This window comes from Phoca vitulina, unplaced genomic scaffold (genome assembly GCF_004348235.1).
Source record: "Phoca vitulina isolate PV1807 unplaced genomic scaffold, GSC_HSeal_1.0 scaffold4, whole genome shotgun sequence".
NCBI lineage: Eukaryota > Metazoa > Chordata > Mammalia > Carnivora > Phocidae > Phoca > Phoca vitulina.
In genome coordinates, this window is record NW_022589707.1 from 50,869,923 (window position 1) to 50,887,702 (window position 17,780).

The window sequence follows — 17,780 nt, forward strand, 5'->3', positions numbered from 1 at the left end:
CTTTGGTTTAGATTTTCAATCCTAAATGATCTATTTGCCACTGTTACTTGGTACCTTTACCTAAAATACCTGTTAGATGTTTCTTTAGTATATCTTGGGGTCATCAAGTCTCTGGATTTAAAATATCACTCGTGCCAATTCATACCTTTTTATCTCCAGTCTTCATCATTCTTCTCAGTTTTGAGAGGAATGTTCAAATGCATGCTGTTTAAAAAAAAAAAAAAAAAGGAATCTATCTTCCTCTCTCCAAGAGCTGTGTCCCTCCCAGCTGTCTCTCTTTGGTTTCAGTCTGACCTCATCATTGCTACTATGACAGATTTTGCTAATTGCTGATGAGGAGGTACTCTCTTTATTAAAACCTTTTAGAAGCTCCTCATTCCCTACTGGACAAAGCTCAGTCAGGTCATAAAGCCTTGGCCTGGCCTGGTTCTTGCTTACTTTTATCACCCTGCTTCTCATTGCCTCACTGTGTAGTTGGCCCTCTGCTAATGAACTCTTGTAGCACGTGCGCCATATTGCTTGACAGACATGTGTTGACTCTAGTGAGTTTTTTGACCTGAGACACCATTTTTCTAGTGTTTCTCTTGCCTGACTCTTACTATCCTTAGAATTTGAGTGATCATATTCTTGGAATCCTTCCTTAATACCTCTGTGCTCAGAGTCTTTTCCCCTTTCCCAACGAGCATGCGTGGGCATTCAGAAATGTTTCTTGACTTGAACTTGCCTTGACATTTCTAGTCATTATGTCTCCTATTCCATCCTGTTGCAGTGTTGCCTACCACAAATGGATGCTTTGTGGTGACTTAAAGGAATGAGGTGGCTAGGTATGCATCTTAAGGAATAGCTATGTTCTCTTGAGAATAATACTACATCTATCTGAGTTTTTACGGTATTATTTACTGTGTATAAATTTAAACTATGAATTTTATTATCTTGATTTGTGTTATCCTTCTTTTTAGTATAGTTCAAATTTTTCCATGTTGCCTTTTTAGAAAAATAAATTTGTTTCCATTCAGCAACTATAATTGTTTATTTTACATATATATGTTTTTTAGATTTTGTGAATCATATCTTTATGCTTTATGTTAAGAAGCTCATCTTATTGTGTCAATAAAAGACTGATAATGTCTTAAGTATTTTTCTAGATTTACCCTAAAAAGTAACATTAATCTTTGAAGTGTTTTTCATTCCTTAGAGGGAATCTATTTTTCTCTTAAAAATTGAACTTGGGGGTAATTTTCCAACATTTTTAGAGGAGGCTTACCTTTTATATTCATTTCAAAATAAATTCTAAATGGCTTACTACTATATTAAGCAAATTTTAAAATATGTATTTATGAGCATTAATTTTATATTTTAGTTCACATGTATAGCATTTACTTATGAATTTAATAAATATTAGGCTATTTGATGAAGACAAAAGTTTGAAAGCAAAGATTATGGGTTATAGTTGGCTATTTCTTTTCCTAGTCTATTTCTGCCTTTTATTTGGATTGTGTAATACACTGACTGACCTACTAGATAATTATAATATTAACAGTTGAAGAAGGATTTTGTCTTAGAATCTATCTTATTCAGTTAAATGAATCCAGAAGCCTGAAAGTGAGAAGTTTGTGTACTTGTCATAAATATAAAATTGAAGAAAAAGTTACCTTCAAACCTTTAATAAATGTTAAGATTGCAGTATATCAACAGAATGTGATATTTCACTCATTCATCTGTGTTTTTCAGTTTATTCTTTTTTTTTTTTTTTTTTAAAGATTTTATTTATTTGACAGAGAGAGACACAGTGAGAGAGGGAACACAAGCAGGGTGAGTGGGAGAGGGAGAAGCAGGCTTCCCGCGGAGCAGGGAGCCTGATGTGGGGCTCGATCCCAGGACCCTGGGATCATGACCTGAGCTGAAGGCAGCCGCTTAACTGACTGAGCCACCCAGGCGCTCCTGTTTATTCTTATTCCATGATGAAAGCATGTGCCAAGCAGATGTTTCTTACCTCTGGCTGGCCATTCATTTGAGCTCAGCACACATATGCTGTGAGGATGTACCTTCTTTTTACCATTCTATGTATGCAGACTTGCACATGCCTGAATTTTTAAAAAATATCGTGTATCTTTCACCTTGGCATTGTAATTTTCATTTCTAGAATTTTGATTTGTATCCTTTTTACCTTTTTATATCTTCGATTTCCCTAGTTAACTTTTGAATAAATGATAAACAGTTATCGTACCTGTTTTAATATCCTCGTCTGCTAATTGGCACATTGATACCAGTTCTGAGTCAATTTCAAGTGATGTATTTATCTCCTTTTTATGAGTACTTTCCTGGGGCTTTATATGCCTGAACGTGTGTGTGTGTGTGTGTGTGTGTGTGTGTGTGTGTGTGTGTGTGTGTGTGTTTAAAGTGTGCTATGTGGATTTTTAATTTTCATCTAACTTGGAAAATTTTCCAGCCGTATTGTTTTTTGTTCTCTACCCTTAGCTGGGATCTCCAATTATCTGTATGTTAGATTGTTTGAAGTTGATCCATATCTCACTAATGCTCTGTTTATTTTTCCTTTTTTTTCTTTGAGTCTTTTTTCTGTTTCATTTTAAATAGTTGCTATTGCTGTATTTTTAAGTTCACTAATCTTCTGCAATGTCTAATCTATTAATCCCCTCCAGTGTATTTTTTTTAAATATCAGATGATGATATTTTCATCTTTATAAGTTAGGTGTAGGATTCTTTTACATCTTCCTTTTTTCTGTTTAACACATGCATTCTTTCCTAGAGCTTTGTGAACAAATGGAACATAGTTGTAAAATTGTTTTAATGTCCTTTTTCATTCTAATAAATGTGTCACTGCTGAGTTGGTTTTGATTGATTTTTCTCCTTATGGGTCATATTTTTCTGCTTTTTTGGACATTTGATATATTTTGATTAGCTGTTAGAATTTGTGAGTTTTACCTTGTTGGGTACTGGATTTTTTTTATTACTATGAATATTTTTGAGCTTTTTTCCTGGGGCATAGTTAGTTGGAAATAGTTTGATCCTTTTTTATGTCGTTTCTATGATTTTTAGGTCCAACTAATTAGTATATTTAATGTAGGTCTAATCATTCTTCACAACTGAGGCAAGACCCTTCTTAGTATTTTACCTAATGCCCTGTAAATTATGAAGTCTTCCATTCTGGCTGATGGCTCCCACCATTACTCCTGACCTTGGGTGTGCATCAGGCACTGTTCTATCTAATCTCCAGTGAATTTTTCCCCCACCTCAGCTTGTTTTTATTCTCAAATGCATGCACTGATCAGTACTCTGCTAAATATGGGAGAGAGTTAGTCTGATAATCACCAGCCTTCTCACTCTTTGCCTAGAGCTTTACTTTGTGAACTCTCCCCACCTTTGTCTCTCTAGCTCTGAAACCCACATATCCACCTCTCCCTTCAATGTGCCATAGCCTGGAAACTATTTTAAGGATAATTGGTGCAGACGTAGGGCTCATATCATTTGTTCTCATCTCTCAGAACTGTCCCTAGTTGCCAGGTGTGTCATGTCTTAAATATCTTTGTTTTGTTTAGTTTGTGTACTTAGCTTATTTGTTGGAAGTGGAAAGGTAAGTTTGGTCCCAATTACGCCTACTTAGGCAAAAATAGAAGCTGGACCCATCTCAGTTTGAATTTTATTTTCGTACATTCATGTTGATCCACATTTTCAGAAATATATGTAAATAAGAAAAAGCTCAGTCTGTTTTAGGTCAGACGCTATAATAATTTTGTATATTCCAGATAGAATTTTTCGAGTACTTTTACTAGTAGGATTTTAACTAGTAACTTAACATTTAGTCAGGAAAGAAAAATCCTTTTTATAACACAGACACATAAGTTAATGACCAAAAAAATTAATGGGATATATGATGAGCATGATATTATGCAGGCTTCTTTTGTCCTCGATGAGCACAGCCTGTTAGCACTTTCTGCAGTGATGGAATGTTCGATTGCTCTACTCCTGTCTATGGTAGCCACTAGCTACCTGTTGCTATGAGCACTTGAAGTATACCTACTGCATTTTCAGTTTTATTTAAATTTAATAATTTTGAATTTAAATGTAAATAGTCACATATGGCTAGTGGCTACTTTAGTAGACATTGCAGTTTTAGACTATGTTTTATTGACTACCCTTTATATTGGGTCAGTTCTATTTTTTGTTTAAGATTTATTATTCTTTGGGGGGAAGGGAGAATGCAGAGGGAGAAGGAGAAAGAGTCTAAGCAGACTCCTGCATTGAGCCCAGAGCCCAACGTGGGGCTTGATCCTATGACCATGAGATCATGACCTGAACTGAAACCGTGAGTGCGATGCTTAACCAGCTGAGCCACCCAGGTGCCCCACGTCAGTTCTCTTACATGATGTAGCTTCATGAAAAAAAAAAAAATGTTCTCAGAAATAAAAAGTTTAGTTAGCACTTTATTTTAATCAAAAATAGTCCAAAGCAAAGTACCATTGATCTTCTAATTAGTTATTGGAAGCACTCCAATTGGAATTTCTGGGAATTATATTTTCTGAGACTGAGAATGTTTTTAAATTTCCTTAAATTAGAACAGTTTTTCTGTATCTTTTTTATAATTATGTAAATTTAATGTTATCAAATAATTCAAAAGCAATATTGGTAAGATCTCAATTTGTGTTTTTATTTCTCTTGGTTATTGTAATATGAATTTCCTGGGATCAAAGAGAGCTGAGGTTATTAAATGCTACCAATGACTATTCCTGAAATTGTTAATTACTGAGATTGTTAAAGTATTTTTGCCATACTTAATAAAAGGCATAGGATGAATCTGTGGAGGCTATGCTAATATGATTTACATGCATCATATACCTGCGTTTTGATCTCCTTGATCATGTTTTTGAGTACTTTTTGTTTTTGCTGTATAGAATTCAAAACACCTCATCTTCTGAAAAGGTTTTTTATTGTTTTGCCTTTTGAAACATATTAAAAATGTCAAGAATCACTTTAAGTGATATATAAAGTAGGTATATAAAAGTAGAATCAATTTTTACAAATGTAAATGGACTTTGTAATGGTTAGAATAAGGTACCTTTATTTGTGAACTCCAAAAATACTCATTATTTATTTTTTAAACATATCATGTAATGCTTATCTAAATCACCTGAAGACAACCTTGATAATTACAGATTGTTGATTAATGTGTAATAAACTTTATTATGTACAATAAAATTTTGATAAGTTATTAAAATATATAAAGACAATTATACTAAACTTAGTGAAGAACCACATACCTGGTTTTTGTAACTTACTTTAGTGATTTAATATGTTTTTTGTTTGTTTGTTTGTTTTTTTATGTTATGTTAATCACCATATATTACATCATTAGTTTTTGATGTAGTTTTCCATGATTCATTGTTTGCATGTAACACCCAGTGCTCCATGCAGTATGTGCCCTCTTTAATACCCATCACCAGGCTAACCCATCCCCCCACTCCCCTCCCCTCTAGAACCCTCAGTTTGTTTCTCAAAGTCCATAGTCTCTCATGGTTCGTCTCCCCCTCTGATTTACCCCCCTTCATTTTTGCCTTCCTGCTGTCTTCTTCTTCTTCTTCTTCTTTTTTTTTTTTTAGGAGCAAAGTTCTCTGTTCATTTTATTTATTTATTTATTTATTTAATTTTTTTTTTTAAATTTTTTTATTGTTATGTTAATCCCCATACATTACATCATTAGTTTTAGATTTAGTGTTCCATGATTCATTGTTTGTGCATAACACCCAGTGCTCCATGCAGAACGTGCCCTCTTTAATACCCATCACCAGGCTAACCCATCCTCCCATCCCCCTCCCCTCTAGAACCCTCAGTTTGTTTCTGAGTCCATAGTCTCTCATGGTTCGTCTCGCCCTCTGATTTCCCCTCCTTCATTTTTCCCTTCCTACTATCTTTTTTTTTTTTTTTTTTTAACATATAATGTATTATTTGTTTCAGAGGTACAGGTTTGTGATTCAACAGTCTTACACAATTCACAGCACTCACCGTAGCACATACCCTCATATGTTTTAAATAATACTAGTTTAGCAAGTCAATGCTTCATATTAATCATTGGGATTGCTGATACCTTTTGATTCTAAAGTTTGTTATAGATGGTACAGATGTTAATTGTAGAGGTATATAATGCTTCAGGTAATTGTTCCATAATACAACAGTGGCAGAGTTCTATTCTTATAGGAGAAATATCTTATGAAATCTGAAAAAAAAAAATCATTTTTAAACATATAGCTATGTTAGGTTTTCCTAGTGCCTGTTTAAAAATGTGAAGTTCTGGTTTTGTTACTTCTTTGATCTTTTACATAAGGATCTGCAACTAAATGGATATGCAAGTAGAACATTTGTCTTGATACTATAAAACTTAATTACTTTTAATTCTTGGAATCAATAAAAACATTTAAATCTTTTGTATGGCTAATATTTTAATGTGAAATACTGTTTATTTACTACTTTGGTTAAATGCCCTCATTTCTCAGCCTAATAGTTTTGCTGGTATTTTAAGATTTATAGATGAGTTGTTAAAAATTTGCTCTGAATTTTTATGATCGCTTACAACTTTTAATTAGCTTCTATTCATCAGAATTATGCATTGAATTGCTTGATGGCGTTGATTTAAACTTGTTCCAAAATAGGACGCCTGGGTGGCACAGTTGGTTAAGCATCTGCCCTTTGGCTCAGGTCATGATCTCAAGGTTCTGGTCAGGCTCCCTGCTCAGTGGGGCTCTGCTTCTCCCTCTCCCTCTGCCCCTCCCCCCACCTGTGCTCGCTCACATTCTCTCTTGCTCTCAAATAAATAAATAAAATCTTAAAAAAAATGAACTTGTTCCAAAATGAAATGATTCAACATTAGAAGCTTGTTCCTTTTTCTTTTTAAAAGTACAGTTAAAAAATGAAAGTACAGCTCATTAATATATAATTTTCATTGATAGAATCCATGTAATTCATAAATAGTTGGGGTGATAAGTTTCTCTAAACTTACTTTTTTATTCCTTAAATTCTTACTTTGATCTGCTTAATATTTTTTTTTTTAAATTTTTTTTATTGTTATGTTAATCCCCATACATTACATCATTAGTTTTAGATATAGTGTTCCATGATTCATTCTTTGTGCATAACACCCAGTGCTCCATGCAGAACGTGCCCTCCTCAATACCCATCACCAGGCTAACCCATCCTCCCACCCCCCTCCCCTCTAGAACCCTCAGTTTGTTTTCAGAGTCCATAGTCTCTCATGGTTCTTCTCCCCCTCCGATTTCCCCCCCTTCATTCTTCCCCTCCTGCTACATTCTTCTTCTTCTTTTTTTCTTTCTTAACATATATTGCATTATTTGTTTCAGAGGTACAGATCTGAGATTCAACAGTCTTTGATCTGCTTAATATTGACCAGTTTTATCTTTTGTTAGATCTCCCTGTATTTCTTTTGAAAAATGGTGTTGTTAGATGTTGGGCCTGATTCACACAATTTACTTTTCTGTACAGATAGGTAGATAATTTTGCAGTATCTGTTGTGTAGATTCAGAGAGTCTCTGGTCTATCTACCAATTCTTTCTAACTTAATTATTTGATAATTACCATAACCATTCTTCCTTCCACTGTGGTGGGCATAAGGCAGTGCATATTTGGATATATACTGAAGCTTCAAGAATTGACTTCCTACTCAAATAAACAAAGACTCGGTTTCCTCTCCTACAACAATTCCTGATTCCCTTCTTAGGCCTGTTAACATGGGTTCTGGAATGAAGCAGAAGTGTTAAATGTAGGGGTATGGAACATTCTTGAGGTTTTAAAGAATATTGTACTTGGTATTAATTATTGTCCTTTAATTAATGTACCTGTCCTCAGAGACAAATGAAAAATTACTTATTAAAGTATAAAAAATTAATTGCAATTCAGTCTGGGGCCAGGGATGTATTAAATAGTTACTAGACAAATATAAAGCATGCGTAGAACTGAATGTAGAAGACATGAGGCACAGAGGAGCATTTTCCAAACTCTGAGTGCCAGAAACCTTGCCCACCCACAAAGCCATGAAGCTACCCATATGTTAAATGTTTAAGCAGTTTACTAGTTTATAGGAGTGAATTTGCTATGTTAAAAAAAAAATGAACATTCTTTGGGGGAGGGTAGGAAGATGTTCTTACTTTTTTTTTATGTATGAATGAAAAAAAAAAACTGTTAGAAATGGCATCCTAAGGGGGAAATATTGTAACTGTAATTTACAAGTAGTAAGTGAGTGAACAGTTCAAAAAGAGATCAAAGAATATCTACTTGATGTAGCTATAAGCAAATCTGCAGAACTCAACCTACATGAAATGTTTTGCTACATTTCAATGGATGCAAGACTATCCATGCTGTAAGTTTGTTTTATTAAGGCAAAAACATTTACATTTCTCTTGAGCTATCATGATCATTTTGTAACCCTCTCCTGTAGTTGTATAAACTTGCCCTGTCTTTAAAATTAAAATTGATTGCTTTATTGTACCCACTGAATTTTTTCCTGGAACTCTTAAGTAACTGGTGTAGAAGTTCAAAATTAGTAGCACAATGTAAAATACCTGCTTAAATTTCATGGTATTGGTATTAGGAAATACATCTGCTGGAGATTTTCTTCTGTTAATCATGATGTCATCAGACCCATCTAGTGAAAGAGAATTTTGAGATGTATCCTACTTCATGTTTGAATTTTGTCAACCTGCTAATACATTTCATAAGGTCAATATCCATATCTGTTTCTTTAAAAGTTGATTATGTCAACTAGTACAATGTCGAGCAGAGTCTTATGTTTTAGTACATTTCTTAAACTTTCCCTATAATTTAAGTACTGATTACTTAATGGGTAACATAGTTTGATGGTTTGGTGGGGTAATACAGGCAATTTGTAGATGTATAAATAGCTTGCCTAGAATTCACTTTTATGCATTAATTCATGGAATGTGTGGTGAACAGCATTGGCTTACTGATTTCTTTACATGCCATTATCTTTTATCTTTCCAAAGAACTAGGGTGTGTTGTGTCTAATAGATCTTTAGCTGGAGTGAAAGTCTTCCAGTCCTTGTTTGACATTTCATGACTTGGTGAGAACTTTAAAAGACTATTGTGCTTTGTTTTTCAATTCACCATCTGTTTTTGCTATAATACATGTTTCTGAAAAAAAAAATTAGCTTCTACGTGATCAATAAATAAGGGATTTAGGTCTCTATATTTTGGAAGTGACATCAGTTCATATGCAACTTTTCCTAGATAAGAACAGCCAGAAAAACAGGAATAAAATTATAACCTTGGAGGGAGAGGAAAAACCCCTCAGTTTAGCTGCTGCACCGGAAGCAGAATCTGTTCCAACTTTGTTTTTTAATATGTTTGGTACATTAGTTTTTAAGACAAGTGCAGTAACATCTCTGTTTATTGATTTGGAAAGTATGTTCTCATAATCAGTCAAATATTTTGTCTTGTGTATTCAAATCTATGTTCTCAATAAGTTTATTATAATTTGTTTTTTTTATTATGCACCTTTTGCCTTTATGTGAATTAATAGTTTTTGTCTTAAACTAAAATGAATCATATTGCTACAACCTTCATTTTTGGTAGTGTTTGCAAAGCATGTCTGTTCATCCTTTTATTTTGTGCTTTTCAGGTTAGTTTGCTTTAGACATTTATCTTATAACTAGCATATTGTTAGATTTTTTCCTTAAAAATCCAATCTGGTAAATCTGTTACTTAGGAGATGGTTAAATATGCTCAATTTATTTGTATTACTTTTATATTTGAGTTCTTTCCACAAGCTTATTTTGTTACTGCTGTTGGAGAATTGTTTTATTTGCTACTTTAATTTCTTCCTATAATTTGCTGCATTGATACAGATAATATTTTCCTCCCTCTGCAAGTTCAAAAACTATACAGTAGAGATGTATATAGTTTTAGTTAAATACCATTATTTTAAAAAATACATAAATCACTAAGTTAACTCAGTGTAAAATCATTAATTTCTGTCCTTTTTTTTTTTTTAACAAAATGCAGATTCAGCACACTTTATCTCTTGAGCCTTCTCATTCCAGTATAATTTATTCTTGTCGAGAGTTTTACTTATACCACTTTTAAGCTCCCAAAGTTTTTATTAACTTTAGGCTCTCTTTTAGGACACTATTTTAGGAAAGTTGAAAAATGAGCACCTGCTCCCAGCTCTGACTTTGCAGGGAGTTTCCCTTGGCAGGTGCACTTCCTCCTGAGCCAAGTTCAATGGCAGCATTGCAGTGCAGAGCTCCGTTCCCAGTTGTATCCATCATTCCTTCTCCAATTAATACGTTACCAGCATTTCCGTTCTTTAATTTCTGTGCATTTTAAATCTCTATGGAGGCTGTAATTACAAAGTGGAGTGGTTTTATCTTTTCTGCTTCTTGTGCTATTTTTTCCACAAACCCTTTCTGCACCCCCCTTTATTTTACTGTAAGATTTTTCAGACTGAAAATTTGTTAGGAAGACTTGTATTAAACAAGAAATGTCTCTTTGCCTCATTGAGTATCTAGGCTAACAGTAAGGTTTCCCAGATTGTGCATTGCAAAACTCTAGGACATTCCATTCATATAAAGTATATTGGGCATGGTGGCTCCTGACATTTCCTGGTATCTAAATATTACAGATAATTACGCAGGTAAAAGAGTTAAAGAGTACTCTGAGGCATGTAACACCAAACAGTAGTGTTGTTCCTTAGTCTAGAAGGTATGGGACTATGTAATGACCTGGCAGTATGGGCCCAGGAGAGAGTCTTAGTCTCAGCCAGTCCCCTAGCTTTAGATTCGTAACAGGACTGCAATTACATAAATTGCCTGGAGTTTGGGGAATTAGCCTGCTTTTCTTTTCTTTTTTTTTTTTTGGACAAGCCCACAGTCAGCAATTTTAGCTTCAGAAAGATATTTTAAACTCACAAGACTAGAAGAATCCTGTGGCACTAGTTTGTACAATGTCCTAAAAGACTTCAGGACAGGAGAAAATGCAGAGATGGACATGTATCTTCAGCTTTAGCTCTTGAGCTCTTAATTTCACATTAGTATGGGCCTGCCTTTTTTCCCCTCCACTTTTCCTCCACCTTGTCAAGGCGGAGGGAAGGAGATCACAGAAAGGTGGTGTGTGAGCCATCCTTCTAGAACGCTCAGGCTACAAATAGGACCTAGTATCTTTTTAACAGCTGATCACTGTTAGCTTCCAGGTCTCAGCTAGGGAACACCTGGTTATAAGTTAAATTACCCCGAAGGAAAGTCTAATATTTATAGTTCATTCACAGTTATTCCAGCCTGGCTGTGGTTCACCAGTCTCATATTTGCTTTAAGCATTGTTGCCTGGTGAAAAATCTGAGATTTCATCTTTATAAGTTTTCAGGGAATCACTGCTAAGGGAGGGTGAGCTCAAGGTCACAGGGTCACATTGTCTTTTCTTCAACTATTCAGTAGATAGTAAAGCCTGAGACCTTTTTCTTTGTGCTTTTTATCTTCCAATTTTTCTTTTTGCTTTTTTGTCTATTCTTTTGGTTCTCTAATGGATAGAGCATTTTTAAGAAAAAAAGTCTTCATTGTCACTTTAGATTTTAGGAGGAAGTAACTATATGTGTATGTCTTCGGTTAACTATAATGAAAAGGTCCAAGAAATAGTGACTGAAGATCTACTGAATTGATATACATACATGTCCTCACATGATTTTCTTTTAAAATGGATGTTAAGTGCTTTTCCCTGGAAAAGCAAAATGCAAGGTGGTAGGTGGAAACTCATTCCCTTCTGTTACAGAAAGAACATAGTAAGATTTTGTTTTGTATTTTCTGTAGAGCGTGTGTTTATATGAATGAAGAGAGGAAGCGGAGGGATTAGTATAAGAGTTTCAAAGTGGAGTAGATTTTAAAACATTTCTAGATAATAAATACATGTAATTGAACAAATTATAATTCTTGAGCATTTCTTAAATTTGGTATTGTGAAAGAATACAAATGTTTGAGTGTTTATTCTGTGTATGCAATTGTGTCTTATTTTGATGCTCTTGTGGTTTAGATATTTTATGTCCCACAAAAGATGAACAGTACCATAAAACTTCAATAATTTGAAAGAGGAAAACTTACCCTGAGCTACTTAAAATTTAAATGAAAAATAATATTTAAAAAATAGTCTGGAATAATTTCAAGAAAAATACTATTTAACACTGCTAAAAATTACATATAAAATTCTGGATTTTCTCTAAGAAATAGGTAATTTATTAGAATTTCAATTATTTGAAAGGGGTTCTTCTAAAAATATTTATGAATGTAATAGGTAAGCACTCCCTTAAATTTTATTGATATTGGTAACTAATATATAATATTTCTATGTAGCCTAGTTTCAAATTATAAATTAAATTGAACAAATGGTTGAAATCATATATTCTTTATACATTTGACTCTGACACAAGTAGAAATAGAATATTAGCATTTTGTATTTTTCAACATTGTGTTCTCAATGACTGTTTACTGCCTTTATTTATAAAGGAGGATTCATCAATTTTAATAAACATTTATGGTTGAAATGCATATCTAGAAATTAACACACACTGATAAAAATTACAATAATATATTTGTGTTTGAGCTTCTTTAATGTTATATTTTTCAAAGGAAAGTGAAAGGAATGGTATTCTAATGTTACCTTTTGTATTATTTTGCAGGTATATTTTCTTGATTATAAATCAGTACCTTTTGATGAGAAAATGGAAAGCCTAATACAGATCAGGGAATATGCAAAGGAAGTGAAAAAAAGAAATATTTTATTATCTGGTCTTCTTATATATTTCCCACAGGTAAGTAAAATTTTGTGTTTTGTAGACTACAGTTTTAATGGAGGGAATCTGATTTTTTAAAAGCAAAGATACATTAATGATAAGAAAAATTTTGGCTGGAAAATTGTCTGTGTTCTCACATAGGTAGAACCTCTCTTGAGGGAAAAATAAAATCAAAACAAGTGTTCTGATGAAGGAAAATAAAAAGGTGAAATTGGTGAATATCTTATACTAGGTAGCCCACATGGGGTTGCCAGATTTTTTAAATAAAAAAATACAGAATGCCTGGCTAAATTTGAATTTCAGATAAACAATAAATTATTTTAAGTATGTCCTAAATTTGGAATTTGAAATTAGAAATTCAAATTGAACTAGAGTTTTGTATTTAACTGAGTTCAGAATGCAGCCATTTGTGTAATTTGAAATGGCTTGTTTCTTTTATGTTGTGCTAAAGATGTTGGTGATCAGGTTTTTAATTACTTGAAAGCAATGCTTGACATTCATATTATAAGAGGGCATGGTATTTAGAGAAAAATTCTTATTGTCACTCTATTAATAGCAGAAAGTTAAGCTGAAGGCAAAATGAATTAGCATTGTAGAGTCTTAGTGCAAAGAAATGCTCTTTAAATCAAACTATTTGGAGACTGTGTTAGGGAAGATGGATTTGCCCTTTGTGTATAGATACCTTTTATTGAAATTGCGGAATGCTTTGTAGTGTCTTAGAGGTACCCCACAAGAATCAAGAAAGTGGAAAAGTCAATGGGGTTTTTATTGGTCTGGAATAAAGTGATTTGTACTGACCAAGGAATGTATTGTTGATGAATAACAGTTATTATTTGTGAAATATTTAAGGTACCCTTTTAGCCTGAAGATAACATTTCTTTTGAAACAAATGGATTTTAATTAAATATAAGGACCATCTTTTAGCCAATCCTTGGTTTTCTTTGAGGTGGTTTTCTCTGCTTCCATAATATGTAAGTATGGACTCTGGGTAGTCAACAAGAATGAGGCAAAGCTAAATTTACTGAGGATCATGGAAGTATAATATATTAGCCTTGTACAGGCTATTGAAGTCAGGGCAGCCAAGGCCTGAAGAGATAACACAGACTTGCCCAAGAACAATGCATAACTGGAAGAGTAAGAATAAGAACTCGGGTCTGTATCTTTGTTCAAGAATATTCTGTCTTTGGGGCGCCTGGGTGGCTCAGTCATTAAGCATCTGCCTCCAGCTCAGGTCATGGTCCTAGCGTCCTGGGATCGAGCCCCACATTGGGCTCCCTGCTCAGCAGGAAGCCTGCTTCTCCCTCTCCCACTCCCCCTGCTTGTGTTCCCTCTCTTGCTGTGTCTCTCTCTCTGTCAAATAAATAAAATCTTTAAAAAAATATTCCTTCTTCAATAGATTGTCTTTGGTTGTATTCCAGATTATTGTGGTTGGAAAAATCAGTTCTTTCCCTTGTGCCATGCGAAGGAGTCATGGATGCACACTACTCATGCTACACTATGTAGTTATAAAAATAGTTCATTGAGAAAAATCTCAAAAGCTAAGAAATGGAAGAGCACATACCGTCCCCGGGACTTTATTTTTCCTGTGATTTAGACTAAACACAAAGGGTCTGTATGCACCCTAGTTGATATTCCAGTGGGAGAGTATGGTCCAAATGATATATAGCATGCCTAGTGAGATGCGAATTTCAGATAAACAATAATTTTTAGTACAAGTATGTCTGAAATATTACAGGAAACATACTTGCACTAAAATTTTTTGTTATCTTACATGAAATTCAGTATAACTGGGCACCTTGTGTTTTTATTTCCTAAATCTGACAACTGTTGTGGAGTTCATATTCGCAACAAAATTGTTCATTTCTCCACACCTGGCATTCTCTCCCCATGAATGCCATGGAGTTGCATATCTACGTGACTCTGCACCTGTGATTGGAAGAGTGGTCTTGTTGAAAAGGAGGAGCTTTTGCAGCCTACTACTTTGCAGCTGACCATTATTATTTTGAGCAAATTTGGACCTGTTAAGCAATCTGTCTACTTAGCTGTCAAGACTGTATAGAAAATGACCCTGCTAAGCCTTCAAAATATGTCTCTCATCATTTTAAGAAGCAAAGATAGCTTACTTGGATGTTGCTTTTCTTTTCTTTAAAATAAAATAGTGAAGATGTCTGAAATGTGTAAGAATGTTTAAAATATAGGGTTTACTTTTGTCCTTAAAGACACAGGTGCCAGTTGACTCCTACTAGGCTAGGACATGTCCAGGGCACAATTCCACCTTAAAGAGCATTTACCAAAGGATTCTGCGATGTTCATTATATAGGCCGTTAAAGAGCTATGGTTAAAAAATTGGGGAGGCATCAGTGAATAGAGTTAAACAGATGTCTTCCATGGAGGGCTTCTCGCAAATTCTTAATAAGCTGATGAACATTTCATATCTGCAAATCGGGGACAAGGGGATATCATTTTCCATTTTCTACTGTAACCCTTTAAACATAGGCAAGTCTGAGGCTAATACTCTCTAAATGAAACTTTGGGATACAGTCCGCATAAATAGGCCCTACATAAAGAAACCACTACCTCTGGACAGTCTTTCACGTTTTTTGTTTTTTTTTTTACTTTTACCTTTTACTTCAGTACTAATTTTTCGACTTAGCTAAATCAGTATCTTTCATTTTGAGGGCCTATTTGACAAACATTCTATCAATACTAAGGATATGAAGATTCCTAAGGTAAAGCTTCTGTCCCTGTTAAGTGAGAAGAGTGTCAGTTTGTGCTTTCCATGGTGCTGTCAGATACAGTTTTTTATAGCGTTCATACACTGGATTTTGTTCCCTAAACCAGTCCATCGCTGTGATAGCCATTAGGGTGTATTTGTAGATAGTTAATGTGTTTCCTTTTCAGTCTCTGATCAGTGAAATGAAGAACAGTGAAATCTGGAAAGATTTTTAACCATTTTTTCATAAGACATAGCCTCAGTTGATTGGTAACTCCTCCTTGGATGAGAGAATGTATTGGCTTCATTGTCTGTGCTAGACATACCGTCTTTCTAGTTTAAAGAAGACCTGCATTCTTACGTATATAGTATCTCTGGTAATGGGGATGATCTGGATGGCTCAATTGCTCCTTCACAGTGTTGATGTATATGATATTTATAGTTAAATAGGATCACATAAGCTGCTGTTAAGTCTCTATTTGTGTTTTTGTAGAGTTCTACACACATGTAGGACTTTCTGTGTTTGGTGAATTTAAACTTATTAGTTACATTTCAGTCTTTTATCTTTTTGGAATTATAATAAAGCCTCTGATTAATTAGTCATACTTTCTTTATAATGAGTAATTCCAAATTGTGTACACCTTTAAGGAAGAAATTGATTTGGAAAAGGATAAGGATTGATTCCTTCTTGAATATCTCTAAATCTTCTGCAGTGTTACCCATAATCAATTATTGATAATTCTTTGATAATTCAATTACCAACAAATGCATCTAATCATATAATGTTTCAACTCCATTTCTCCATATATTCTTAACTGATATAAGAAATTTCAACAGATCCTTTACTTAACTCTAGATATGCTTCACATGAATGCATTTTTTTTTTTTCTGGTCAGAGACATTATTTGTGAAATTACTGAATATGCGATTTCCTTAGCTATATCAATGTAGTAAAGCACAAATTAACTTTTTCCAAAATTGACTTTAAAATATTTTGCTGGCCTCAAAAAATTAATCATTTAAAATAGATTCTTTATGGGTAGCTTAATCTTAGACTTATGGATCAAGTGGCTGGCTTGACCATTTATGTATAGTATAAAGTTTCCTGACTTTATTATCTAGTGCTCAATTTCTCAAGTTGTAAATAAATAAGAAAAGACTGGAAATTTATGCTCTAGACTAGAAATGTAGCATAAAGTTTGCCCTTATAATTTATTGGATGAATTTAAATCAAGTCCTATTCCTCTTTCTAAAATAACTCTACAAGCATAACTATGAATAATTAAAAACCAGGTTTTATAGCTTAATCCACGTAAAGGATCTTAGTCCCTTTTTAAGTATTCTTTTAAATTTATGTGTAAGATTTTACTCTTCATCCTATTATTCTAAGTTTGTGATGCAAGTCATCATTGAAGGCTGTGATACACAATGATGTATTTTGGGAACCTGTTCTAATTATTTGAAAATCTGTATCTGATGATAAAGTAGTGAAGTTATAGACACCTAGTATTTCTGGCATGAACTGTTCAAGCCCATAGTTTAGAGCTTTCAGTTTTAATTTTGCTGAAGTCTACAATATTTTTATCCTGACTTTGTGTGTGTGTGTGGTTTTTTGTTTTTTTTTTTAAGATTTTATTTATTTGACAGCACTAGTAGGCAGAGTGGGAGGGAAAGGGAGAAGCAGGCTCTCCGCTGAACAGGGAGCCCAATGCGGGGCCCAATCTCAGGACCCTGGCATCATGACCAGAGCCGAAGGCAGACGCTTAACCAACTGAGCCACCCAGGCGTCCCATGACTTTGTTTTTTAAGACAAGCATTTACAAGTATATATTTTTAAAAAAATATTTCTTATAATTTGAACTGGTAATATTATGTAAACTGTTTTCCTGAGTTCTGTGAGCCATTCTAGCAAATTATCAAAGGCAAAGGCGGGGGGGGGTTTGGGAACCCCTGATCTATGCCTGTTGGTTAGGAGTACAGATCGCTCTGGATTGCCATATGAACTGGAAGACAATCTTGTGCGACTGAACCCTTAACCTGTATGCTCTGTGCTAACTCCAGGTAGCTAGTGTCAGAATTGTTCAGTGGGGAAAAAATAAAAGTCCACACATTTGGTGCCAGAAGTGTTAAGAGTAGAAAACAGTTACTCATTTGGTCAGTATATAACTTCATATATCTGTTATCTACTCACTACCACTAGAGATCTTGCAAATTGTGGACATTCTTTCAGGTTAAGTCCCTAGTGAAAAT

General features: G+C 34.1%; 1 protein-coding gene across 1 annotated transcript in view; it reads left to right on the top strand.

Annotated features, from left to right (window-relative positions):
* Positions 1-17,780, top strand: part of CRPPA (CDP-L-ribitol pyrophosphorylase A) — a 303,756-nt gene that overhangs the window by 177,177 nt on the left and 108,799 nt on the right. Inside the window, exon 9 of the mRNA XM_032402001.1 lies at positions 12,704-12,835. Within this exon, the coding sequence (XP_032257892.1) occupies positions 12,704-12,835 (132 nt within the window). The remainder of the gene's footprint in view (positions 1-12,703; positions 12,836-17,780) is intronic.